This window comes from Zootermopsis nevadensis, unplaced genomic scaffold, assembly GCF_977971745.1.
Source record: "Zootermopsis nevadensis isolate Lab colony 2312 unplaced genomic scaffold, Znev_1.0 Znev_ptg000028l, whole genome shotgun sequence".
Taxonomy (NCBI): domain Eukaryota; kingdom Metazoa; phylum Arthropoda; class Insecta; order Blattodea; family Termopsidae; genus Zootermopsis; species Zootermopsis nevadensis.
This window is the reverse complement of record NW_028259160.1, coordinates 2129132-2157073: the sequence shown is the minus strand read 5'-3', so window position 1 is coordinate 2157073 and position 27942 is coordinate 2129132. Positions and strand designations below refer to the sequence as shown.

Here is a 27942-nt window from a genome sequence, read left to right as displayed (position 1 = left end):
ATTTGATTATGGTAAACGCAGAATAACATTGAGTCATTCTGTAGGTTTCTTACTGTCTTCACAGTAGCCCATCTTTGGATTGTCTTGAGCCAGTTGAATCTAGTCCATGCCCTTACCCTGTTTATTTATGGTATGAATATGTCAATATCAATAGTAAAAAATTATCATTTATACAATAACAACAGTTTATTTTAAAAATGAATTACAAATCCATAGTCTTCAACAAAAGTTTGCAGTATTAAAAAGTAAAAATTCTTAGTAACTATGTAGGCTCACATAAGATGCCTTACTTCATGTCTCCAGATTTCTTGAACAGGGCATTGTCTTAGTAAATACATTTAGTATTTTGCATGTGACCAAAGGAGAGTTTAGCCAATTGATTTTAAAATCCCCTGACAGCATATCTGATGAATATTAAATATTTTATAAGAAAATCAGATAAAATAACTGGAGGATATAATTAACAATGGCATGTACAAGAAATCCAAAGTGTTATTGTAACTGTGTACCAAGTTACATTTACATAATGTTACGCACTGTTGCCACATGATCCTGTTATTTACAACATAATGATCCAGGTAGCTGAAGGATGAAGTTATTTTATATGTTTACAACTAAATGCTCAGTAAATTTTATAACGTGTAATATCAACAGTCAGTTTTATTTTATGATTTGACATAATAAATCTTTTAAATGAGATTATCTTCATCATGGTCTTACATAAATTTTGTTAATTCAACTATTAAGAAAATTATCACAAATTCATTTACATGGTAATCATATTGGAATGAGGATGGACTAAATGTACGAAACTTTATTTGTGGTCTACTTATTTGTTGTGCTATTAATAACAAACTTTAATGTTTTTGTTTTTAATTTTAAATTGCAATTTAGATAGAATTTAAAAAAATATATATACGTGGGTAACTGTTTTGTTTTAATGTACCATGAAGATAATTAACCTCATGTTAGGTGACATGATACAATTATCAACATTAATTAAATTCATTTTAAAAGAGTTTCAAGTATTAATTTCAGTATCAAACAAATTTTGTCCGCATGTACATTTTACTAAAAGTAAATGTTACCATGAATCAGACAAACTCATTTGTTTAAATAGATGAGAAATGTGAGATGATAATTATGATAATGAGTGCTAAGTATTGACAATATCTTGAATATAAAAACATTCATTCAAGTACATGTGATATGGATAAATAATGTAACTTATTCACTTGCAATAATGATACATGTTTGGTAATCAAATACATTATTTGACCTATATAAGTATGAATGTTGACTGATACATATGTTCAGTATTCAGATCAAATTTCAAAATATACTTCATTTACGATATTTATTTAAATTATTTTTAAAAATCATCCATATGAGTTAAAATGATCCTGCTAAAGAAGGAAAATAATAAGGTTGTTATACATCACAGGAGATTTGACAGTGGAGGTAAAGCTTCATGCATTTCTAACCTCTGAGCTACTTTTTTTATTGACTTATTTCCGTGTCCGGCAACATCCAATGGACATTCTAGTGCTAGTGAGAGTCTGTGCTAGGTGAAAGTGAGTGGTCAGCTTCTTACTGTGGCGAGGGAAAGAGAACGTCAGTATTTACTGCGTAAGATGCTAGAGGAAGGACTTTTTCCTAACCTTTCAAAAATTTTGTTAGTTTAATTTTAATTTTGTTTTATGTTCAGCGTGTAACTTAATTCATCCATTGTGTGTTCTTATGTTATTGTGTGAGGTTCAGAATCTGATTGCTCATAACAATTAAGAATTTTGAATATAGTTTTGATTACATTTACATTTTTCCCATCTCATCTTACAGACCTGTTATTGGAGTTACTTTTCATATTTAAGTGCATTTCATTGTATTGAAATCTCTTTCACTGTGTGGTTAGTGAAGACATTCTGCATTAATATCTATTGTTAACAATGTGTCTGATCCAGTCCAAGTAGTGTGCTACTTTGACGTAGACCCCCGGAACACCATACTGTCCACATCCTATACCCCAGCTGACAACGCCAACAAGTTGCCAAGTACCGCCACGTTCACACACCATGGGACCACCGCCATCACCCTACACAAGAAAAACACATTTATTTCTCAGACAACACAAACAACTTAAGTTTATTTCAAACTTTTAGTTCAGTTCCAAGGCAGTCAGATTATGCATTTTCTTTTCTTTTGACTGTATATCTTTTATATTCTTCTTGCATTTCTCATTTTTATAGATTTCTTGTAATTATTAATCACTACAGTTTCCTTCCTTTAAATGTTTGCCTTCTATTCATTCATGAATCTGTTCTAATGCTTATGTTTCTTATCTCCCATACATATCTTAGTCTCAGTTAGCCATAGTAAAGGGATCCATTGAGTAATTTATAATATTCCAGATGATAAAGAAATATTTATCACCATCATTATAACAACTTTTCAATTGAATTGCCTTGAGCTGGTGTAATTAATTTTACATCTTCACTATTTTATTATTTTAAATCTGTCTTGTCTTCTTAGCTGTGTCTGGGTCTCACAAATTATTTAATATATTTATAATTTTGGTACTTGTGGGTTATCAGGACACATTGCTTTAAAAATAAGTTAGGTTAGGTTAGGTTAGGTTAGTTTAGTTGTCATTTATTGAAATAAAATATAATAACTTTCAAGTATATGTCATTTATCCACACACATTAACCTAACCTAACCTAACCTATTTTTAAAGGAATGTGTCCCGATAACCCACAAGTACCAGAATTTTTGTTGTAGAGTTACATTTAATACAAATTTTACAAGAATGCGGATGGCTTCAAAATGTTGGCTGGTATTTACTCATGCATCGATTTTTAACAGCTGTCGTCATGGTGACTATTAAATTGCTTCAGATAATTGTTTGTTTCTAAGGCCATTCTCTTAGGATGGACCCAGTCTGAAAAATTGCCTGATAAATTTTGATTAACCCTGAAATTTAAGGGCTTTGGTTAGTTCGGTGATGAACCTTTGGGTTCCATAAGCCATCTAGTTAGTTAGAATATAGACTAACTAAATTGTAGGTAGAAGGTATAGTTTTTTTTTCATGTTTTTTTACTCCAGTGTGGAAGTGTAATATGTGATATAAGAAATCTTAAAACTTACAGTAATTTAGCATAAAAGTTTAGAATCTACTCAACTTACAGTTTTGTATGTTTTAATATTCAGGCTTTTGTATAGAACAAGTTAAGATAAAACATTCTGAAGTGATTTATAGGTAGCATTTCCCTAATCCAATCTGCTCTTGCTAGCCACGGTGGTCTAGCGGTTAGAACGCTGGCCTTGTAATCCTGGGGTCTCGGATTCGATTCCCGGCGGTGCCCGAATTTATAACTTGTGTTGGGCAAGGCCGTGGTCTAGGCAACACGGAGTTTTCCTCCGGGGGCTTCCCCGGTTTCTCCGTGGCATCCCAACAATTACTCCATTCACACACAGAAGAAGGCAATGGCAAACCACTTCTGGATCATCTGCCAAGAACGTATATGAACAGGTCCCAGTCCGAGAAAAGGATGGAAGGATCCTGTTCATATGGACCTGTCGTCAGACCGAACACTAATAATAATAATAATAATCTGCTCTTAAGTTGTTAATGTGTGATTCAGTATCTAAAGGAAATGTTCTTGGCAGAAACGAGAGTGTCCGAGTACTTACCTTGCATGCATCCTTTCCTTCTTCCCCTCCGGCACAGATCATGCCTGGATGCAGTTTGTAGTCGTACCCCAGTCGAGTCTGTTGCAGTTGCAGTTGGCACTGCTGATACGATACTACAGGCACGTCCACTTCCTGCAATATACAATGGTCAGAGCATATTTTCAGTGAAGTCTCATGTCATACTTCTGTATAACGAGACGGCGTAGCTCAGTCGGTATAGTGACTGCGACCGGGGTTCGATCCCCGACGGAGGCAGAGGATTTTTCCTCTAGCCTCTGCGTCCAGACCGGCTCTGGGGCCCACCCAGCCTCCTCTACAATGGGTACCGGGGTCCTTTCCCGGGGGTAAAGCCGGCCGGGGCGTGACGCTAACCACTCACCCCCATCTAGTGCCGAGGTCAAGAATGAATAGGAGCTATATCCCCACTCCCCCCAAGCGCCTACATGGCGTATAGTAGGAAAGCTTTACTTTACTTCTGTATAAAGTACATTATCCAATATAACGTGTCTTTCGCTAGTCTGCATCAAATCGGGTTCATTTATAGTCTGTTGACATCAAGGTGTCTCTTTGGTTGTTATAAAGCTTTAAGGAATTTTCAGTCTATTCTAAATGTTCCCACTACCATGTTTTGTGTTCTCAAATTCTTATTTTAATATTAAATTTTCTGCCTGTACTTGGAATCGGTGTTTGTCCGCTACTCACTCTGCTATTTGTCTCTCGGTATTGTTAAAATACTTCGATAAAGTATATATACTTCTTTTGTAGTTAGTCTATATATAAATTTTAGTGATTTTTTTTGTGAAGAAATTAGAGATGCTTTTAAAAAATCAATATTTGCAAAGACATCGAAATTATAACAGGTGCTTAATTTGCCAAAAGTTACATTTTATTTTTGGGATGTCTGATTTTTGTAATTTAATTCTTTCAGTACTCTTAAGTCATACTTAAATTTTATTTTTCTGTGGTCATTGTGTTGTACTGGATTTTTATAAAAAGTAAAGAACTTATCAGATCTGTGTCCTAAGAATTTCACATGCCAGGTTCTTTAAAAAAAATCGGGAACCTTGACCATAGAAATGTGTACTCCAATTTGGGGCACGTTCTTTCAAAAATTAATTGTGTGATTTTGGATGCATTATATAATTGATAATTATTCATTGTTGACAGTAATCAACTGAATAGAAGTTGCTTTTTATTTTATTAAACGTCCACCATACCGAAAAACATTTCCAGTGAATGGTATAGACATTAATAACATAAATATTTCGTCACATTTTTTCTGTGTTGAGCCATTTCTGAGTAATTTTAGAGTTTGACTTGTGCTTCACATAACGTAATGAACCAATGTAGTCTAAAATAATATTTTATATATCACCTTTCAGTGTAGGCTAATCCAATACAACATTTTACCGAAATTCGTTGAGTATCTTTAGGTGTGAAACATGCATATGGGCTGACAAACATGAAAGTATTACACATTCATTTGATTCACTGTTTGTGAAATGAGTAAACCATACCTTGAGTATATTCTGATATTTGCCATAGTCTCCAAATGCATCTTTGCCCCATCCAGTTGTCCAGCATCTGGAACCAGCGTAGTCGGTGTGGGGGTCAGGTAAACATGCAGGGGCAATGTGAGGACTACGTAAAGTGTCTATGGGCTGTACAAGTCTCAGGATAGCAATGTCATTATATAGTGTGCCAGCATAGAACTCAGGATGTATGTGGACTGCAGATACATCTCGTTCTTCATATGGGTAGAACTCGACGTCATGGTTAACATCCCATTCACCCAGACGAACCCTCAGATCTTGTCCATTGTACCTATAACCAGTATGGACATTGGTCAACATTGGAAAATAAATCTCCATGCCCCTATGAAAATGTATTTATTCGTGACAACTAGAAAGGTACGTTGAAATTAATCAGGGAATGATTTTGTATATTTACTAGTTATCTACTATATTATTTTCCTTTATTTTTTGTGAATTTTTTCCTTCGCCCTTTTCTATCTTTTCGTATTTTATTAAACTTTCGTCATCTCTATTTGTTAGCGTTTGACATAGGCTATTTAGGGATTTACTTTGACGAAGCGAAAGGATGAACGAACTTACGTTTTGACGCAATGAGCTGCTGTGACGACATGTAGATTATCAATCAGGGTTCCGCCACAAACATATACACTCTCTTGGACATCCTTTTTCAGGATGGCGGCCTGCCATGGATATTCACCTGAATTATATAAGAAGCATTATTCATTTAGGATATAGTATACTCCCAATCATCTGGGTTGGTTGGGAAATGTGTTCTCCCGACTAATCGAAACTCTGGATAATCCGTAGAAATTAAAGAGAAACACGTAGATGTAACAGATATATAATTTTATTTACAGACACCACTTAATATTTTAAAGATTTATTAATAACAAAGGATTTTATATAAAATTTAATACAGTACATACCAGCTATTTGTAAAAGGATTTCAACGGATAATTTAATGTTCTCTTGCCATAAATTTTGGGTTTTATCAGCAATTGGTTTATGTTAACACGTTAAATAAAATGTCATTGTTAGATTTATCCCCTTTCAAACTTTATAACTTTCACGACAGATTTTCTTTGGTTCAAAGCAGGTAGAGCCCGGTTAGTCCGCTCCGGATAATCGGGATAACGTTAACGTACTTTTATGTCCTAAGCACCACATCATGGCGGTGTATAGGGATATGGAGTTAAAGCTCTACTCAGTCTTGACCTCGGCTCGATATGGAGTTGAGTAGCCACCTTCACGCTTCGCCCGTTTTATACCTGCCAAAAATAGCCTTGGCCCCAGAGCCGGTCTGGATAGCGAAGAGAATTCCTACCCATTCCAGAAAATTATCCCGTTTGTCCAGCCAGAACTTATCTTTATTTATTACTTGTTAGTGTGTAAGAAACAGCCCAGTATAATTCTGTAATCGTATCCCGGTAGTTGGAAGTGTACAGAAAGCACCTACTAGGACGTAGTCTACTATTTCTCATTCGAAAATTAACGTTTCGGAACGATACTTCGAAATTACGCCATAAAATTAAGTTTCTAATTAAGTGTGCACGCTTCGCCTCGATTAAGCGTCATCGTCACTGGCCGTGTGGACATTTAATTGTGGCCACGACTTTGACATCATTACAGTTCACGGAGCCCTTCAAAATCACTCTCTGCTTCAAAAACGATCTTATTCAACAATTGAAGCAATTGGCGTAATCTAAAAGAGATTTATTTCTTGTCCAATTCAAGTTTTTAAGAGACGTAGTATGTTAAAATATGTTGTGATGGATGATCATAAAATATTATTGAAGCGGTGTTTCAGTGTTTTTGTTGCTGTGAAAAACTATAAACTGTAAGCACACTCTGCCGTCAACGTAAGTGTACAATTAAATTTTATGTTCAAGCATGTTTTAACATCGCAGTTTTTACTGCCACAAACTTCTGGTTAGTATACTCACCAAATTCGCTGTCTCCGTCAACATAAACTGGATTTTTGATGCGACCATTAACACCTTGTGTGTGTCGTCTGCCGCACTGGGCCTTCCCCTGGGGATAAGGGGGTCTATTGGGCTGCAAAGGTCTCCGACAGCACACGTATTGTGGGCCACATCGCCCTCCATAAATCGCTTGGCGCTAAACAGAGGTTACAATAATTTAAATATCCTGTTGGTGGATTAGTTCGTATATACGAAAGGCTTCATTGGACATGATCCTGCGTCGGTTCCAGTCTTCCTAAGATCTCATGTTTTCCTCTTATCTCCTTCACTGTCTTTCGAGTGGGCTTATTGACTAAAATTCTTTATACATTGCTTTCCCCATCTTAGGCTCATGTAGCTGACAATATCCTAACTATACTAGTTACTTAAGTTCTTCGTTAATATATTGCACCAAAAACTGTTCACTTTGATGTTTTCAGGGAACATCCTTGGAGATTAAGTCTTAATTCATCTGAATTCCTTTAAAACAAGATATGGATTATGGATTCGTGTTTCATGATTGACATTAATTCCAGCTAACTGTACAACAGAACCCTGTTTGAGAAGATGACAGTTACTGAACTGGATCTTTTATGGAATCTGAATGTTTAATAACTTATTAACAGGAATCCTGTTCCAAAGCAGTTCGATGTAGTTCATATTAATATCCATTTTAATATCATTCCATCTATGCTTAGATCTCCGAAGTTGTATACTTCTTTCAAGTTGTTTGACTAACGTTTTGTATGTATTTCTCGTCTTTCAGATTGAAGATGCAAATATTTGCTTGTTTTAACTTTATGCAAGTACATAATTTATTTTTCTTTACTTACCCATAGACCCAGTATTAACAATAATAACCTTTCATGCATTATGCGATTATTTTCGTAAGATGTTAGAAGTATGGAATCAGTTTGTGAATGTATTGTGTATTAATATTCTGATATCAGGAGGAAAAAGAGATGCCAATTATCTTATACAGAGCTAAGTATATTGGAAATAACACATTTACAGTTTAAGCGTATCTGTAATCAATTTGGTGTTCTTAGCTACACCGATATATTGATTTAATTTAGTATATGTAAAGTGGGAAGCAACGTATTATGTTTTACTACTGATAAGAATTTTGAAGACGATGCAAATATTAACTTATCTGAACAGTGAATTCAAGAAGTACAATACATCCAAAGCCATTTTATCGATTATCTTAAGCTATTCGTCATATTTTATTTTATGAGTGATGAGTGACGTAATCATAAAACAGGGCATCGAATGCAAACGCTGAAAAAGTAAAAAAGGTCTAATATGAAATTAGTACAAACTTACCTAATATCCAGTATTAATTTTACCGCAACCTATTGGCATATTTTGTCCGGTGAGTGACGTTTGGCGTTAGGTATAAACGTCAAGGGATGAAAACCGATATATATAAGTTACTGAATAACTTATGTGTTTTACATATATTTAAATCTGCGATGGATTTGATAATTACTTTTCGAGGTGTTTGATTTAATTTTATGTAAGTATGCCTACTTGGAGTAGACAAAATTATTGATGCTATGCCAAGAGGTTAGGAAAATTTGAAGATAAATATATTTAAACTAAAGTTCTAGTTAATAGCATGCGGGTTTTGTTATCGACATAGAAGCTGTATATTCCACCCATTCAAACAGACACGAAGATCAGTTGTGCAGAAAGAAGTGTAAAGTTGTGAAATTACAAAGTCGAAATTAAGAAACGTCGTTGTGTGTGAGTCCATATGATAGTTCCAGTCACAAAGGTTAGTTTTAATTGGGTTTGAGGGTTTGTGTAATTTTCTAATGTTGCTTTGTCTTATCATCCGTCCTTAATCTGCAGAATCCTTCTGTTGTTGTGGTCATCGTCACACCTGAAAGCAACTCAACACGTTTCGTAAGAAAAAATTGCAATAACAATGTCTGACCTACTGTTTGATAACTGCAAGTAGAATAAAATGTAATCGAACAGAGTCCGGGAGTTCATATTATCAGAAGAAACAATCTAAATCATAAATTCTAAATTATTTAAGTCGATGTAAATTACAAAACTGTTCTGATGTAATAATCCAAATAAGCAAATTATCTATTTTGTTTTCTTTCGTTACTCTAAATGATTACAAATATTTGACACTGGAAACTTTCTGAAACGTAACTAATTAAAATTAAAATCGAATTTATGGATTTACCCCAATTTCTGTGAGAAGTAGCGTGAACATATAGGACTAACTTTATAAATAAATTTAAATTTATTCTTACATATTCGACACAGAATCAGAAAATTGTAGTAAATGTCAAATACCAGCATATGCATATTAAGACTGAGTAGTTATTTACTCGAAAATTCCAAAATGTAAAATAAAGTTTTCAGCAGATCATAAAATAATTTGGAAAGAAACATACACAACCCATTTTCTAACTGTGATCAATTATCCCACTGTCTTTCAACTTCTGTGTTGGTCGGGCCGAGTCATTTCGTCTTCGATCCGCATTGAACAGAGTGCATAGACGTATAAGTTAGAAGGGGAGTCAGCTTTGTGCATCTTTATAATTAACACTGACTAAAATTTAAAATTCCTTAATGTTTGTAACAGTCAGTAAAAATGTGCAATGGATTTCGGAAATCGCATTTTAAAGCCTGTTACAGAAACAACTTTTAGCTGTTTAGCTTTTACAAAAATATTTTTCCAGAATCGAATTCATATTAATTTTGCCCCGAAATTCCATTAAAATCTCTAGTACTGCAAATAAGAAGTATATTTCGATATTGATACTTCTTTTGTGTATGTATATCTTTGACGTGTGGCATCAGTTACAATAAATCAGCTCTATCACCTCTGATTCTTTAACGCAGTCATTTACAAAATTCTGCACTCTAAATTAGGGATTTAAGTTATCATAACGGAATCTAATCTATGATGATCTGAAACAAACGAAAGTCACTAAAATGACAGTTGGTCACACAGTGGATTCATTGTAGTGCATGAAATAGTCTCACACATATAAGTGAAATACGCCATTGCTTCGATTCCTAACTCTGGGTCACACCCCAGAGTGTTCAAAGTATGTTTTACTGAAGTCTGCATTTTGTAGAGTAAATCGCCTACGGTACCCCTCACATCAACATAGCAAAATAATTAAAACACTTTCTGTCAGTTTCGACATCTTATCTGTTGTTATTAACTTAATAATTATCGCGATAGATTTGATGGTCTCACGGTTGTGATGATGTTGATCTTCTAGGGTGTGGCGACAAGATCACACAGCATCACAGCCCAGAAGTTCGTCATCGAAAATTATCATAATTTTTTATTCTCCAGTTTAAGCCATTTTTGTATATTTCATCCATAATTATATACTTCACATTGATGCTAATACTTTCACTTTTTTGTACTTTATATGCTTTCCTGAAAATTGTTTTCTTTGTATTTGTTTTCTGTAGCTTAAATGTCATTTATGGACACTAAGGGCGTTTACATAACCAACAATAATACTAGCAGTTATTTTATAAACGTTTTTGAGATACGAAATACAATTTTCTGTCTAAGTGGAGGAGACCGGGGACTTTCGAACATCAAAAGAGCGAGAGGTGGTACGAACGAAGTTAATGTTAAGAACCACTGGACTAATGTATTTTCGTATCCCTACTCCGAGACGTGTTTCATAAATTGTTTCGGTTTTTGGATCTTACCTCCTCAACCGGGTTCACCTCATTTTGTCCGCCTATGTCATCGTTAACTTGTCGTTTGGTTCTGGTACTGACATCATGGCGTCTGTCACTTGGGAACTGCACCTTTGTTGAACTTCCAGTACCAGAAGAGGAGGAAGTTGAGGACGGGTCTCTGGTTGTTTGGTTGCCCCTACTGTGACGTGAATATGATGAATATGGATCATCAACATAATCATTACCGTTGTCATACTGATCTTCCTCATCAGAAATATATCCACCGGAATAACCACTCCCTGACCCGGTATATTCATCGTTACCTCGGTAACCATAGTACCCCGGTGCGTAGTGGTAACTGGGTTTGTATTGCCCTCCGTAGAAGTACGACGGTTTATGAGGGTAATAGTATGAGGGGTAAGGTTTTGATGTGTGAATGTGGTGATGTTGGTGATCGTGTTTGAATGGCGAATATACGGGGTAATATGGTTTGTGGTGAAAACCATGTAATAAGCCACCGATTTTATGAACGAGACCGTGATTTGGCGTAACGTGTAAATTAACTAATGGTTTTACAATTTTGTCACCGTATTCATCTTGCGTTACCTGAACTGAGAGTAAAGGATTAACACTGACTAATCCTAAATTAACTCCACCCAAACCTCCCACGGAACCTCCATAAGGATTAAGAGCTGGGTTAGGGCCGTAAGGATTCAAAGGATAACCTCCTCCTCCTCCTTGAGGTAGTCCGAAAGATACTCCAAATGTCGGGCTGAGTTTGTACTTGGATGTATCACCAAAAATTCGCTGCAAGAAGTAAATAGCAACCCCTTGTAATGCGTTTGTTAGTTTCAGCGATTGTGCTTAGTGTTGAGAAATCATATCAATGTCCCAACAGAGCATGGTCCATACAGTTCACGGTGGTACTACCAGAAACGTGTCAAAAACTTTCTTTGGCGGGGGAGATAGTTGAAATATCAGTTTAAAAGAAATCGACACATTTACGTAAATTCATAAATTATCTGCCCGTACAACACAGTCCGTACTGAAAAGCTGGTAAGAGTTTGGATGATGGCCAATGACTCTCTACCTTTCGTTTAATTCGAAGTTTTGTTACCGTGTACATAAAAACCAACTGTCAAAGCCTATCGTGAGCCAGTCGGATCCAGTCCATATCCTCACACCCTATGTATTTTATATACATTTTAATATTACCCTCACATATATTCTTGGGTTTACCACGTGGTCTTTTCTCTTCAGATTTGTCAGCTACGTTATTGTATGATATGTGCTGCCTGTAGTTATGTTATCTTGTGAATATACTTTCCCGTTGACCAACTTTCAGTCTTTTACCGCCATGGCGCCGTATAATGATATTTTACTAATTAAATTTATGCCAAACAACGACACAGCGGTGGATAGAGATCACTTTTGAATTATAAACCGGTTTTAAAGCGTATAAACTACATCAGAAACGGAGAGAAACGAAAAACGCTAACTACTGTGTTGGGATCAACTGATATTTGTCATTCATTGCCTCTGTGAAGCAATACTAAATTGTTACATTAGGTTGGATGGTTACAATAACAACCAGAGCCTGAGGAGGAGGTTCGGAGGCAGAGGAGAGACTTTATGGGTTTAATCTTCTTCTCCTAAACATCTATTCCAACGTCAGAACTGTAGTCACTCCGACTGACAAGATATTTGTCGTAAAATACCCCTAAACAGCGAATGTAGGTACGTAAGCAAGAAAATGAATTGTCGTCATAGGAGAGTTATTTGAAAGAAGATAATGCCAGCATAAGAATACAGTTACCAAGTAATCAGTTTCTCGTACATTCATGAGATATTTTTTTTTTAGACAGAGAAGATTTGAGTCATCTATATAACCAAGTGATAGATGGAAGATAACAGCTGTTACGCGTTCAAGGGTCTATTTGTAACTTTGTAACCGAACATGCATTAATATTATAAAATCCTAGTGTAAGAAATGTCTTATATGATTATAAAGGCCTTGGATTTCTGTAGCAACGGAATTATGTTGGTAGACGATAGAGTTTGATGACATATAAGTAGAATTAACTATAATTTTCTTTATGTATATTTTATAAAATTACATTTGTGAATAGTTAAATGCAGAAGTTTCATCGCCAGCTGTTCAAAGTAGCGTAACACTGAAGGTTCTTCAGAAAGTGAAATCTTGAGATAAACAATAGGGAATATATGATTGTATATGATTGTGTCCTTGAATGTTAACTATACAAAGAGTGTCTTACTGAAATCTGGTTAAGGTCACGAGGACTAAATTTCTATATTCAACCATTTATTGAGGAAGGGACATGCAAGTCGCATGCTCCCAGAAAATAATTCCTCGAAGAATTTTTCAGCTATACAATGCACTTGACAAAAGACGGTTTGGAAATATTTAAGTCAGAAACATATCCGAACAAACGTACAGAGCCTATAATTGGAGAAAGAAGATGGATGGAAATTATTGCACAAGTTAGAAGAGAAACAAAGCGTGCGAAAGTGGATCTATATGTCTCGATAACTTTAGGCGATATTACTAAAGCGTCAGGTCTGTAGGCTATAGATAAAGCCTCTTTTAATCGACGTCAGAATTACGTGGAAAGTATACAAGAAGACAAGTCTACTTTAAAGAAAGACTGAAAATTAATACAAGATGTAACGAAACATGCTTTTGGCAAACACATACAGGAAAGTAAAATAAATATTTAAGCAGGAAACAATGGAGAATGTTAAATGAATTTTCTCTGAAATGTGGTGAAAAATTTCTATTAGAGAAATGTACGATTTTATGTAGATCCTACTTTCTATGTTTCACTGAGTGAAGAAGAAATATATCTCAGTTGAATTACAATTTGGGGCAGCAAGAAAGCTGTCCACCCACCTCAGCAGTTCTTTGTTCTCGCGTGTCATTCTCATCCAGTTTGTCGTTTTCCTGTCCCCTCTCTTCTTCTGTGACGTCCTCTGTAACCTGTACCATCGCAGGCAGCACAAAGAAAGCGATCCGTGTTAAAGCGACCATTCCCCCAACACCATTAGAATTGCTACTGGTATTTACAGTGCACTGTAGTAAAGAATTCCCTGGTTTAAATTTTAGCCAAAAGTCTGCTTAATGAGATCGGAACATTGATTGTTTTAGGGCGTTTAACGATATTGTTTCAGCTGTGGATGCTATTTAAATTTTAATTTTATGAGAAGACAATGTTTAGTGAGAATGTAAAGATTTTGAAGGAAGTGGTCGCAACTTATTTGCACATATTATCTAGGCATTCGATTGGAGATGTTGAGGAAAATCATGGGAACTTTAAATCAGAATATCCGTTAACGAGGCCGAGATTTGAACAGCGTATTTTCAGAATATGGTGGACGTATTACAAAAGAAAACATTTTTCGTATTATGCGACTCAGATGTAGGTAGAGAAGTTGAAAATGTTTACTACAACTTTTGTTTTGTTATAGGAAACAAAATGGTTAACAGCCCTCCGATTTTAAAATTTTCGTCAGTTTAATTTATATAATTTCGGTTAATACCAGACAATTCTTTGAAATGCGGAAGCAAATATATACAGCACAAAACAGTAGCTTAAGCAAAATATGATTTAAGCATATCTTATTAGAAAAGATAATCCAAAAAATAGTTATTATCGTATGTTGCATACTTTAAATTTTCATAATGACATTAAATAAACATATACCTCTATTTACAATATTAAGAACTCTTTAGTAGACAATATTAAATTTGATATTTCTAATGCAAATGGAGCTAGATCACGCATCATTATGAAATGATTGATTTAATTGAAAAAAAATGTTTGAAGTTATTAGAAATTGTGTAATAATGTGCATATTAAATCAAATATTTCGAATGCAGTTGTAGTTGAATTAATTTTACAGTTATTGTTTTTATGATATATTTAATTTTAATATGGGAATATATTATGAATTATTGAACAGTTTGGATATTAAATAAGATTTCTCAGATTAAGACAGTCATTATTGCGTTATTGAGCGTCTAACGTTTACGAGACATTTACGATTTTGGATATCTTTTCTAAATATGAATGCCTATGACGTTTTATGGATAGTTTAGTTTGCATGTTTACTCACTGGGTGAACGCCAGACTTCTTTGAATCATTTTCATTGTTGTCCTTGTTGACTGGAACTTCTCTTCGTCTCCTCCGACGATTCCTGTCTTCCGATACGTTTTCTTCCTTGGAATCATCTCCAGTTATAATTTCTTCTTCATCCTTTTCATAATTTTTCTTCTCCCCATCTTGAGTTTCGTCTGCAATGACTTTCTTTTTGTCTTCATCGTGGGATTCTTGTGCACTGTAATCGTCAGAATCATCGTTTTCTCTTTTCGCATGTCGAGAAATTATAGTTCCGTTTCCGTCAGTGATGACAACATCGTCGAGTGTGATAGCCTCAATATTTTTCCCGCCATTGGTGCGAGGATCGATATAGTATCCGTCTTCTTTCCGCGCCACTTCATGTGGAAGACATTGGTCGTATGGAACGCATACGCAATCTGCCAGTCCTCGGACTCCATCAGCGCGAGGGTTTTCGTAAGCGGGGTACCGATCTGCGTAGTTTGATGAAGATACGGTGGAGCCCAGACCGTTACCTAAACATACGACGTTAAGATTATAAGTAATACCGCAGAATTGTCTGTGTCGACAACTAAAGTGTGGTTAGCTCTTAAACAGTAGAATTGTTTATGCAATAAATAAACACCATAATCATGGAGTGATGTGAAATAATGAACAGTGTAGGCTCATTGTACATTATATTGAATCTTGCAAGAAATATCTTGTATAATTTGAGGTTTTCACAGCTGTGAGTATGAAGATTTCTGTCTTCTGGGTTGTTGCGCCGTCTAGTCTGGTCGATGTTAACCAACATTTCAGAGGTCATATTCATCGCCCTGATGACGGAGGCAGTATGACCTCTGAAACGTTGGTAAACGTCGACCAGACTAGACAGCGCAACAACCCAGAAGACAGAAATCTTCATCTTCAATATTATTGAGGAACTTACACAAAATTTGTACTCGGCACCAAATATTATTAGGGTATCCTCCTACGAGCAGAACATCGATAATGCATTTCAAAGATGATAAATAGACGTACACACAAATTTTTCGTCAGGAAACCAGAAATAAAGAAGCCATTGGGGAGGCCTCTGTATGTGTGTGTGGATAACATTGAAATATATCTTAAAGTAGCAGGATACGACTGTGGAATTTATTCCAATGGCTGGCTGTTGTGGACACTTAACAAGGTTTGATAGGTTGAAATCTAAATGTTAAAACACTTGAGAATAAAATAAGTCCGATGGAAATTATACCGACCCGCCGACGTCTAATGAATCGTAGATAATGTTATATAAATGTCGTGAATGTGAATTGTCGTAAATTAAGCCGACGTAAACTTCAGATATCCTCTATAAATCTATTTATCTTACCTGTTAGAGGCGTTTTGATAGACAGCTCCTTTTTATAAAACGGACTTTGACCCAGATAAGGACCACTTCCACCATAAGGAGCTCCTCCTCCTATTGGCCCAACACCATACGAAGAACCACTTCCACCATAAAGAGCTCCTCCTCCTCCTATTGGCCCAACACCATACGAAGAACCACTTCCACCATAAAGAGCTCCTCCTCCTCCTATTGGCCCAACACCATACAAAGAGCCACTTCCTCCTATTGGTCCACCAGCGAAAGAAGAGCTAGGTCCTACTGATGCAGAACCATACACCGGTCCAGATTCAAACGCAGGACCTGTCGGTATCAGTGGACCAGACTGGTCCACCACAACTGCAGGCTTCACCACACCACCATCACCGTGGTGAAAATGGTGATGCACGTGTTGTTGAACTCCTCCGTTAGAGTTGACTACCACTTCCACAGGCTTCTTAAGAGGCGGGTGAGGATGGTAGTCGTGGAAGTCTGGCTCGATTGTTTCGTACACGGGTGGGGATAAGGGTTTGGGCGCTCCGTAGATGGGTCCGGGTAGAGGTCGTGGTGGCCGATAAGGGGGTATGATTGGCCCTGGACCAGGGGGGAAAGGGATCGGTTTAGGGGGCCCGTATCCGCCGAGTGAGTGCACTGGCGGGCCTCGAACTGGAACTGCGGGAATCGGACGACCCACTGGCTTTATATGGACTGGCTGAGCGTAGATCAGGTCGTGGGGATGTACGTATGGGCGCTTTGGTTCGATTCCAGGCTCGCACTGCAAGACACAAGTTGGAAGATACTTAAAAGTCATTTTATGGCTTTTTAGATTAAAGTTTTGATAAAATAATTACGTGGTAGTTACACATCTTATTTTTATCTGTTTGTCAATAAGTTTTGTCCAATGGCCTACAGGCTTTCTTCTGTCAGAATAGAGTTTTCTGTTTGGCCGTAAACCATTCTTGTTTAGGCTAAAACCCATTTCAGATAAAGTTCTATAGAGGTCCAGATACGCTGATTGATGTATCGTTACAGTTTCTCAAATGTCTTTCCAAGTGATTGTATGTGTGAAGGAAAGGGAAAGTAGGTTGGAATTATTTTTTGTGTAAAGTATTTCATATCCACTTCAGATTATCACTACGGCTTTGTTTAGAAGCGACTTATATTTGTAATATCATCGTAATCTCATTCTATATTCCAAATGTGAACGCATCTTTAAAAAATGCACCCGGAACAGAAGTTGTACGTGAATTTGGGTCAATGCTGTAATAGCCCCACTAGAGGTCTCTACGGGCCCGACCCAGCCGCAGATAATATTCGGGTCTGGTTCAAATGATAGCAGTCAAACCTTGATTAATTTTCTGGGGGATTTCCAACGGTTGTGTAACTTTCCAGTACTTACTGCCATCAGTCCCAAGTTACAGAGTTTCTCTCGAATGTAGTGGCGAGCCTGAGAGTCATTCCCGGCTTCTAACGCCTCCCTCACTTGCGGGTCGCTGGCCACTTGGTTGTAACCATCCTGCTGCAGAGTTCGCCCCTGACGGGTCGATGTCACGATGCTATCGATTAGGGATTCTTCATCTACTTCGACATTTGACGTCACGTTCAGAATCTGACTACTGCTGGACGCATCTAGCACTCCTGGTGGATACAGACGTTTTATTTTGTAAGATATGAGGTTTACTGTGGAGTGTTTATGGTCTTAAAGATAGACGAAGGGTTTGAAGTATTACAGAGGGCGGCAACACAGAAAATTCTAATTTGCTGACGCTATCGAAACAGAGATCATAGCTCAGTCTGTAAAATACTATTGGAATGACCATAATACAAATAAATATGGTTTAATTAAAGAATAATCAGTGTTAGCAAAGACATTTAGACTAGAAAAACAATTTTATTTGCCATGCCGACTATATTGCACCACTTCCGTAGAATCTCTAATTTATAGATGCTAGTCTGTTTCTTGAGACTCAGAATTCGACTGGAGGTGAAATAGCCGGATGTTTCAGTACAGCCCCTTCGTGTTTGATGTTTCACTAGAAAGGAGGTTAGTTCACACGGAAACTTATAAGAAATAAATACATGTTAGTGCTTCGTCGTTCGAATTCAGGACAAAATAATAGTATAATGATATTTAATACATTTTATGAGCTGAGGAATGGTTCTCATATTTGGAAACGACAGTAACAAATCAAAATTACATTAACGAAGAAGTTAAAAGGAGATTACATTCGAATAATGCTTGCTACTATTCAGGTCAGTACATTTTGTCATCCCGTTCATCGTCAAAAATGTGAATTTTAAGATATAAAAAGTATAATTTTGCCTGTTATTTTGTATGGGTGTGAAACGTAAGTCTCTTGACTTCAAGGTGAGGACATCCAAAGACTGAATGCCAGAGAGCAGTTAAGATATAGGCAGAAACAAGAAGTCTAAGAATATTTGGTAATGAGAAACTGCATAATGAGTACACTTTATCAAAGAGGTGATCGATCCAAGGAGAATGAGATAGACAGGCACGTCGAACGAGTGGGGGAACGAGAAGTGAATTTTGTTATGTAGTCGGAAGACCAGAAGGTAAGAGATAACTTGGTATACTTGTGTGTAAATGACAGGATTGAATTTGAATTGCTCTTAAATAAATATGGTATGAGTGTGTGGGTGATTAAATTAATCTGGCTCAGGATAGGGCCCAGTGGCAGGATTTTGTTGACACGGTAATGAACCTTAGACTTCAGAATAGGCGGAAAATTTATTGGCAACTGAACAACCGTCAGCTTCTCAAAGGGAATCTGCTGTGTGGAGTTAGTGAAGCATTGGCTTTGTACCTGTTTGCTTGTCATCGGAACTCTGGTCTCGACCTTTGCCCCAAGCCCATTCGTCGCTCTCCGCTCGGCTCTCGCAGGCCACAAGAGACAACGCCAAAGTACAGGCCAGCACCACGAGCCACCTCATATCTGTGTCCTGAAAAGCCCATAAACATTACGTGTGAAAAAAGTGAGGCTTTTGTGCCTGTGAGAATTAGATTGTCTCTCCTGATGGGTTCTTGCACAATGCAGCCTTCTAGGTGGTTTATGAAATTTCAGAGGAACCAGTCATCTTCGTCTTCAGGTTATAACTTGTACATTGTCAACCACCTACAAGATTAATCGGTTTCACAACTTAGAAAACTACAAACTAAAGCTATAATTGCTCAGTGTTTGTAAGTTTTTTAATTTGATTCGTATTCTTGGAGTTTCCACGTTTCTTATATTACGAGGCGCGTCCCAAAAGTAAGTTTCCCACTCGTCCCACAGCTAGCAAACCTTATATTGCGCGAAGCGACTGTGCGTACGTGATGGAGCAATGCCGTAGCATGGCGCATGCACTAACGGTACTTCCCGCGTTCTCACAGTAGCATCGTTGCAGCTGTTGAAGATGGAGGTTCTTATTCCAGCTCCCGCCGACTGTGAAGTGCGGTCAGTGATAACGCTAGGCCGCACACGGCTCGACGGACAGCGAGTCTCCTGCAGGAGTTCAGCTGGGAGGTGTTTAATCATTCACCCTACAGCCCGGACCTCGCTCCCAGTGATTTCCATCTTTTCCTACACCTCAAGAAATTCCTGTCCGGTCAGCGTCAGCGTTTTGAGAATGACAGAGAGGCGGAGATGGTTGTCACACAGTGGTTCCAATCCCAGGCGGCAGACTTCTACGACACAGGTATTCAAAAGTTGGTCCCACGGTATGACAAATGTCTCAATTCCGGTGGCGAATATGTTGAAAAATAGCTGGACACTTGCTGTATCTGTTGCAATAAATATTTCCATGAAATTGTGTTTTGTTTCTGTAAACGGCCCCAGGGAAACTTACTTTTGGGACGCGCCTCGTATTTTACCCTTATTCGTGAATTACTCGTAGTTTTTTGACTCACTTGTAGACAACTATAATAATAATTTACAGCTAGGAAGTAAGAGCTGATTTATCTTGTATTCTTAAGGATACTTATCGTCTTGCAAAACAGAATGCGATAAAAGCACAGTGTGACCACAGGCATTATGTTCAAACAGTTTAAATAATATGCAAAGTTATTTCTATATTAGGCAGGTTGTAGGCTACATAGGCTTCAGGTGTTATGCACGCTCTAGCGTGAACGAGGAACCCGTCTGTCGCAAACTTATCTAGGAACTAGGCAGCTCACATGAACCGGGATCATTATTAAGACGCGTTGTTGCAAAAATGGGAGCCGAAGTAGTTTTTTGGCTCAAAACAATGACCTCTGATCACATCGCAACAGTGACCTTGGAATAATTGTGGCTTTTGTTATGTTCTTCGAGTAAGAGAGATGTAAGTCCGCAGGTCCTTAGAGCCGATTTTATCAGCGTAATAACTCACAGACAGCCATCTTCATCCTTGCCTGTCTCCAGAGTATATTTTTCTAGTATTGTTACACGGAAGAGTGGACGGCTTAAGAAATCGGACAGTCGCAGACTACAGAACTTGCATTTCGTTACGAACCGAAGAGACACGGGCACAGTAAGATTCTTTAAAAGATGAATATGAAATGGGAACAGGCTTGTACCCAATACGTTTTTGTCTGAAAAGGAATAATTAATATTCCACGCTGTTCCTTGTTTGTCGGCTTCTGACGAGTTTCTCTTTTTCCCATTCCTGTGACGTGCTGGGCGCTAGCTCTCTCTACCACCCACTCCAGAAACAAAGGAATTGAGTGGCGGTTCTCCATAGTTTTATAGCTTTCTTTGTTCCATCATACATAACATAATCCTTAAAAACAAATTATGCTCATATCGAACTATATCGATTTTGTAAGAAACGATTCGTCACACAATTTATTCGTTTACTTTTTAAAACACGGGCCCCATTAAAATATACATTTTTTATATTTTTACTTTTAAATATTTAGTCTGCTGGCAAGGTTTGCTTTGAAAGTATTTGATTTCGTAATCTTGTTACCAGAGAAATTCAATTTATTTATTTACTTGTTTTCTATTTAACAAAGCTGTTAGTGGCTCAGTTTGTGTTGCGTCGAATTGTAGTATTATTAATGAGAGGCATGCAAAGAAGCTGTCCTGGCCTAATTAAAGATACTGTCTGATATTTCCCGGAGGTACTGAGGAAAAATATCGGAAATCTCAGTCCCGACCATTGGCTTTAGATTTGAAACTGGGAACTCTGGAATACGAAGGAAGAATTTCAGTCCAAATAAATATCTAAATTTCTCTGCCTCAAACTTTGCTGGAGCAGAGCTCTTTATAAGGAACTAGTGATCGCTCAGTTTCTGAACACATTCTCCCCCATGCACTATTAGTTATGAAACCCAAAGGTTCATTAGGCTTACTGAATCTACCACTGGAACCTATCACTAGCCAGTTGAGTCCAATTTACAGCATCTTATCCTGTTCCTTTACGGTCAGTATTAATGTTCTCTGAAATACGCCTAGGCCTCGCAAGTCGCGTCATAAGGGTTCCTGAGTTCAGTTTGTTTGCGAATTTCTGATGTCCGGTAACCGTGTTGCATGTTCCACACATACAGGCATCAAAGAAGGTGTAGTCTATATGAACAAAGTTAATATTCCGTATTATAATGTGTATGCATCTTTTTGGGACATTCCCTGATTTGATCATCCATAATAATAGTTTGCGAAGAGTGTAAATTATAAGGTTCTTCATTATGACTGTCACTTATTCTTTCTTTCACTTTCTCCATCTTAGTTCCGAATAGTCTACACATCACCCTTTTCTCAAACGCCGGCAATGTATGTTCTTCTTTCAGGCATGTATTCCATAAATAAATAAATAAGTGTGTGTTTTCAGATTCATGTTGTCTTGTGTCAAAAGTAAGACAAAGTGTCTCAGCATGTACTTGATGTCAGTCGCCTACGTATTACGTTGTTTGCGGCGACCTAAATCTACCCACGTGCTCTTACAGCTACGCAGAATAACCAAACCCAAACTTGTGTCTTTAACCTGTCGCAATAAAACGAAAGTATAATATATATAGTGGTATTCGTACGTATGTTGTGTTGTTTCATGATTGTTCCGGTTCGAAAAACACCCAGTCCCACATACTAAGGATGGAAAGTTGTGATCGAGTTTGGAGAACACAGGTTTTCTGAGCGCGTTCTTTGAAGTTCTGTGGCATTCATTTGTCTTGATATTCATTTATTACACGTAAAAATCAATTTTTGTCAAAGGTAATCAACATCATATATCGTAAATTCTATAAAAATAATAATTTTTATTTGTTTAAATCTTGTCAGTCTAATCACAATAAAATTCCTATTAAATATTAAAATATTACCATAATTAACATTTAAATATTTAAAATATATTATATGATGTTCTCTATCGAAATGTTCGATTTACATAAGATTATCACTTTTCACTTTTAGATCATCACTTTTTTACATTTCGATAGAGAACATCATATAATATATTTTAAATATTTAAATGTTAATTATGGTAATATTTTAATATTTAATAGGAATTTTATTGTGATTAGACTGACAAGATTTAAACAAATATATATTTATCACAATATGACGCAACTTTATCATCTCATAATAATTTTTGTTGTTCAAAAACTAATCTGTCGTAAAAAGGGACGCTGTTTAGTTGCAAAATAATGTTTATCTTATATTTCGTTAAATTTGGCAATGCACCAAATCTAAAAATGGCCAAAACAACATTTATAGAACTTATGGGATCTGTATTTATGATTACGTAGCAGTTTGTTGTAGAATGAGGTATTTCTGAAAAATTTATATATCTGATTTGAGCTTCTTTTGGAGAATTAATTACGTTGAACCGACGAAATTCAAAATTGAATTCAGCCAATAATTTACATTGTACAGCTTATTGTGAAATGTAATCGAAATCAAGCGAACTGGATGGTGTATCTGTAACGCTTTAGAATTTTATTCGGAAGGTGCTTGGTTCGAGTCTCAGACGGCCCAACGCATGGTCTCTGCCTACACAGGGAAGTACTGTACATTTGGCACTCATGGAGGAGATCTAATGTGTGTAAAAGATTTTGGTTGGAAGTTCTGACAACAGAGAAAAAAGCGGACTTACATAAAGTATCGAACGGAATTTTATCGAAACGATTAAATATTATAACTGTTCAAATCTGTTTATTTATTTGAATATTTATTCATCTGCTTTCTCTCCCCCTCCCCCCATTTCCGAAGAATTACAAAATATGGGCTAATAATTTCAAGAATTAAATTATTATAAAAGTCTAGAACATTGGTCAAATGCTGTAACAAGTGTGGGTGTGTTCAGAACTCTTTGTCCTTAAGATGTGATGCGTGTTTCCGTCTGGACTACTTACTAAGCTGAGCAGAAGTTAATTTATCTAGACCGGCCAACCGTGCCGCGAATTTTACCTACTTTTCTTGTACGTTGTCTGACGCATGTCTTACCATGTCACGCCCGTTATTCAAGGCCCGGCTTCACGATTATATACATACACGGTTTAAAGGTCCCCGTTAACACCAGTATAAGCACCATAGTTATCCCTTCGTACATTTTAACCTTCACATGTTTAGATGGAAGACGGAAGTAAAATTTTCCTGAACTACAAAATGTTGAGTATTTTCCGAATATAATAAAGTTACGTTCATTTAGAATAAGGAACAAATCTGTGTCTATTTAAAAAAAAATTGAATCGCAACTTCCCTTATTATAATTTAAGAAGAAAACTACTGTCTGCGAGCCACTCTGTTAAAGATAAGACAAGACGTCGAACTCTTGCCGGGAAATGCATCGTGAAGAAACCGAGGTTGATGAACCTCGTCGCTAAGAACGTGAATTCGGTCACATGTGAGAGCGATCAGTTCCGGACTCTCAGTCAGTCTAATGAAACGAAACAGTGAGGGAGATTCAAATGCCAGCACAAACAGGAAAACAATTCTGTCGAGGCAAGGTCAAGTTTTACGATTGTTGAATTACGTACCACAAAATTAAGATGGTGGCGTGGAAATATGTCGCCGCGAATTCTTATTCACATCATTGTGTTGGACAGTTGACGCAAGATATCTGCGAGCGTGAGCTACGTCACAGTAAGATTGCAAAGGATGATGGCTCGTGCTCTGTCCCTTCCCCGGCTTACGTATATTTGTGATGGTCGTTCTAATGATACAGGCAGCAAGTATCTCTGAAACGTCGGCAAACTTCTGGGCGCAACATACCAGAAAACAGCCATCTTAATGTGAAGAGTTATCTTACAATCACGTTACCAGAAGCGTGTTGACTTGTGTTATCAAATGGCTCATGGCCTTAATATAGACAAAACATGTATTTGCTGGTACCTTAGGGTTCTCATACATTCTGACAGGACCTCCATAATTGTATAAGTTCGGGAAAATCAAAATATTGGGTCGAAGACCAGATATCCTGATTGAGGGCATCTGTGGTTTTCCTAAGTCCTTCCAAACAAATACCGTGATGGAAACAAAAAATAGACCACGACCGCTTCTTTCCACATCCTTTCCAATTCATTGTCCCAGTAACTTATTTGACTTTATCTGAGCACACATGAATTAGAATTTCTTTGTCAACTGTGAATTACCTGTCAGTTTATCTGATTACCGTTTCTAATATTATTTTTCATCTCCTTCTAGTTGATGTACGAATTTCTTAGAGGTTTCCACTCTAAAATAGCCTATAATTCTCTCCATCTTCCAGTTACATTGTCAGCTTCCTTCTGGAACAGGGTGTAATGAGCAGAATAAATCTAGTCATCCCTGATTATGTCCTAATACTTACTGATTTCCACTTATTTCGCCTTAGCCCCAAATACTTTCTTTGATAGTTTGATAGTCTAGGTTCTTCACTCAAAGCTGAGACATCAGAGCAAAATCAGACGTGTTATTGGCTCGACTTCCATGTTTGTTTTCCGAAAGGGTAGCCATCACTCCAAACTAAGTTCAGTTATACGTCCACGACGTTGGTAATTTTATATTTTACTTAAATTTCTAGAAAGGCGACGTTTAGCAAACTGGAACCGATTATTTACTGGACCTGATTATTCGTGCCGTCTGCTCTGGGAGTCGTTTTGTGAAGTGAAAGCTGTGAAATTGAAAGGCTCGCTCAGACTTTCACTGGTCACGGTCAGGGTGAAGTCTTGACTGGCCTTGGCGTTTTCCGGACCATCTCTGCGTTATACCTCTCAGCAAACTATCGCAGATTGCCATTGTGTTTAATATTATTAATTACTAAATCAGAAAATGAAATTGCAGTCAACTTTTGTGTGTCCTTTCCAATCGGTGCATTAACCGTCTCTACTCATTTACCTGTCTAAAGGCTTTTGCGATTTGATATTGGAATTCTTCATTAAAAGTTGTTGGGAAAGTTTAAATTTTTATTTAGGGTGTTCAAATAAACGCGGACACGCATAACAGAAATGATAAATACATTAAAAATTATAGTAAGAACATCTAAAGGGAAGAGAGCATTTGGAAGACCAAGGCATAGATGAGATGACATATTAGAATGAATCTTAAAGAAATAGGGTGGGAGGTGTGGACAGTATTCACTTGTCTCAGGATAATAACCAGTGATCTTTGCGTGTAAACACTGAAATGAATATTCAGTTTCTACAAAATTAGGAAAATTTCTTAATTAGCTAAACGACTGTCAGCTTTTCAAGAAGGACTCTGCTTCATGGAGTTATTTATCTTGCTCTCAATGTGTGATCACATATGAATGAGTGTAGATTTTCGTTTCATTTTTAACGCTTCAGCCACCTGCTGTAACTAATTAGAATCAAGTGACCATATTCCTTTCACAGACAGACTTAGCACCAATCACACTTTCCATCCATTTAGATGAAGAACGAGTTAAATACAACTTTGCACGTGTAATATGTAGGGAAGAGAATATTGTTATGAAGAAAGTGCATGTGTTTCGGGTTACAAGGTGCGAGTAGTAGGTCACTGGAAATGTACTGTTCTTGGAAAGTACAGTCTGTCAAAATAGAGCTCGTTGCAAGCCTCAAAGTACAAAAATAACCAGTTTTGTTACCGAGTGGATTTTTGTAGAAACGGCTGTAGTGTTCGGAGACATGAATGCCTTTTCAGATGTCTCCTCGATTACGACTTTCACTGGTTTGATTTTTACGTAGTATATTAATGCATATTGCCCACTACAGTCTCCTTTCAAATCTTCGCTATTTTATGACTGCATTATTATTTTATTAAAATGACATGAAAATTTGTTATCGAGGATACATGTATCAATAGGACGACTGGCGTTCTAGGGAGATGTTTTTTTTATCAAGCTTGAATCGAAATTTATTGTCTTATTAAACCGTCTCAATAAAATAAATATCTATATAATGTAAAATACATCCACGGAAATTTATAAAGAATACAGTGTGTTAAGTGTGATAGATATGTCACAGCATCATTATAATTGTTTATAATTTATAATCAGAAGTGATGTATGCAACATCTCAGATAACTCATTTTGAAAATATGTATACCTCGTTTGTCGTCTGACTTCGTGTCCTTATTTTCTTACATTTGGGATACATTAAAGACACAGGAGAATTATTCATTGTATTCAAATCAGAACACGTTTCTCCTCATTCAAAATTTCCCTCAGTCATAAGCTCTCAAGTGCTACTGTATTCCAAAAGTTTATTGTATTTTACATTACTTACAGTTTATAAATATTGTTGTGCTATAAGCTGATGGTCTACGGGGCTTGATTCCTAGTTAATTCCTTCAAGTCCTAAATTACGTTTAGCTCATACAACCTTCTGTTCAGTTCTTTCCGAGATATGGTCATAATCTTTTTTCCACTGACAATTTCACAAACCTTGCTCCAGTAATTCATTATTTATCGCTCTCAAACCCGGAGTCAAAAGAATATTTCACTCGAACAGTCCTTACTCTTACATTCTACTTGTTGAAATTCCATTTTAATATTATCCTCCTATCATTACCTCTGTCTTCAAAGTACTCTTTTCCCTTCAAAATTTTTTCAGGTTTCAAATTTTGTATTTGGGGTCTTTGCTCCACGTTCTTAAAAAAATATAAATTTTATCAGAATCTGTCTGATAGTTCCTTTTAATGAAATTTGCATCGAACTGTTATCAATTTGTCCGTACTGCCTACGTCACCAGGGCAATCACCCTGATGTTGGAAGCAACAAAGACTTCTGAAACGTTGACAAACTTCTACCAGACTACACAGCGCTAAAACACAGAAGACATCTATCTTCCATCGTAATACTAATTGATATAACACGAAATATGTCTAATGAAAACTTGCAATTTTTTCTTTCGAACAGTTGTCGATATATCGAATAAATAAAATGAAAACTATTTTAAACTGCTATGTCATATCTGGTGTGTTATTAGTGCTGCAGTACATGAGCACCTAAGCCAATGAAGGACTTATGAACGTATTCGGGAAACTGTATATTTAATTATTAATATATATTTTCACTGTTTTAAAATATGTTTGTGATCTTCGCTGTTTGAAATGTTATACAGGTGTCACTAACCTCTGAAACAAATGCCGTCCACGTATCGTAGAAACAGTCTTTCACTTGGTTCTTGAGCTACTGCAACGCTTCTCATCAAATCTCA

The 27942-nt window shown here is 36.8% G+C and overlaps 1 protein-coding gene across 3 annotated transcripts; it reads right to left on the bottom strand.

Moving 5' to 3' along the window:
• Nucleotides 1–161: 161 nt before the first annotated feature.
• On the bottom strand, nt 162–27942 carry LOC110829422 (uncharacterized). 3 transcript variants are annotated; one of them, XM_087357265.1, is made up of 11 exons: nt 27858–27942; nt 19175–19310; nt 17749–17987; nt 16356–17124; nt 14999–15516; nt 13776–13862; nt 7169–7343; nt 5805–5922; nt 5208–5514; nt 3691–3822; nt 162–2092 (listed from the first exon to the last, which is right to left on the bottom strand). In XM_087357265.1, exons 2-11 carry the CDS (start codon nt 19299–19301, stop codon nt 1928–1930), a joined length of 2637 nt encoding a protein of 878 aa, XP_087213391.1. In that variant the 5' UTR covers nt 19302–19310; nt 27858–27942; the 3' UTR covers nt 162–1927. The 3 variants fall into 3 exon arrangements, with proteins under 3 accessions (XP_087213391.1, XP_087213390.1, XP_087213392.1); XM_087357264.1 differs by lacking the exon at nt 13776–13862 and adding an exon at nt 10892–11671; XM_087357266.1 differs by lacking the exon at nt 13776–13862.

Bases quoted from the DNA above. Each gene is read 5' to 3' on its own strand.
- LOC110829422 (XM_087357264.1), bottom strand. From the start codon at position 19,301: ATGAGGTGGCTCGTGGTGCTGGCCTGTACTTTGGCGTTGTCTCTTGTG. The intron at 17,988-19,174 runs GTACAAAGCCAA...TGTATCCACCAG, and splicing joins TTCCGATGACAAGCAAACAG to GAGTGCTAGATGCGTCCAGC. The intron at 7,344-10,891 runs GTAAGATCCAAA...ACCTCTGTTTAG, and splicing joins AGGTGAACCCGGTTGAGGAG to CGCCAAGCGATTTATGGAGG.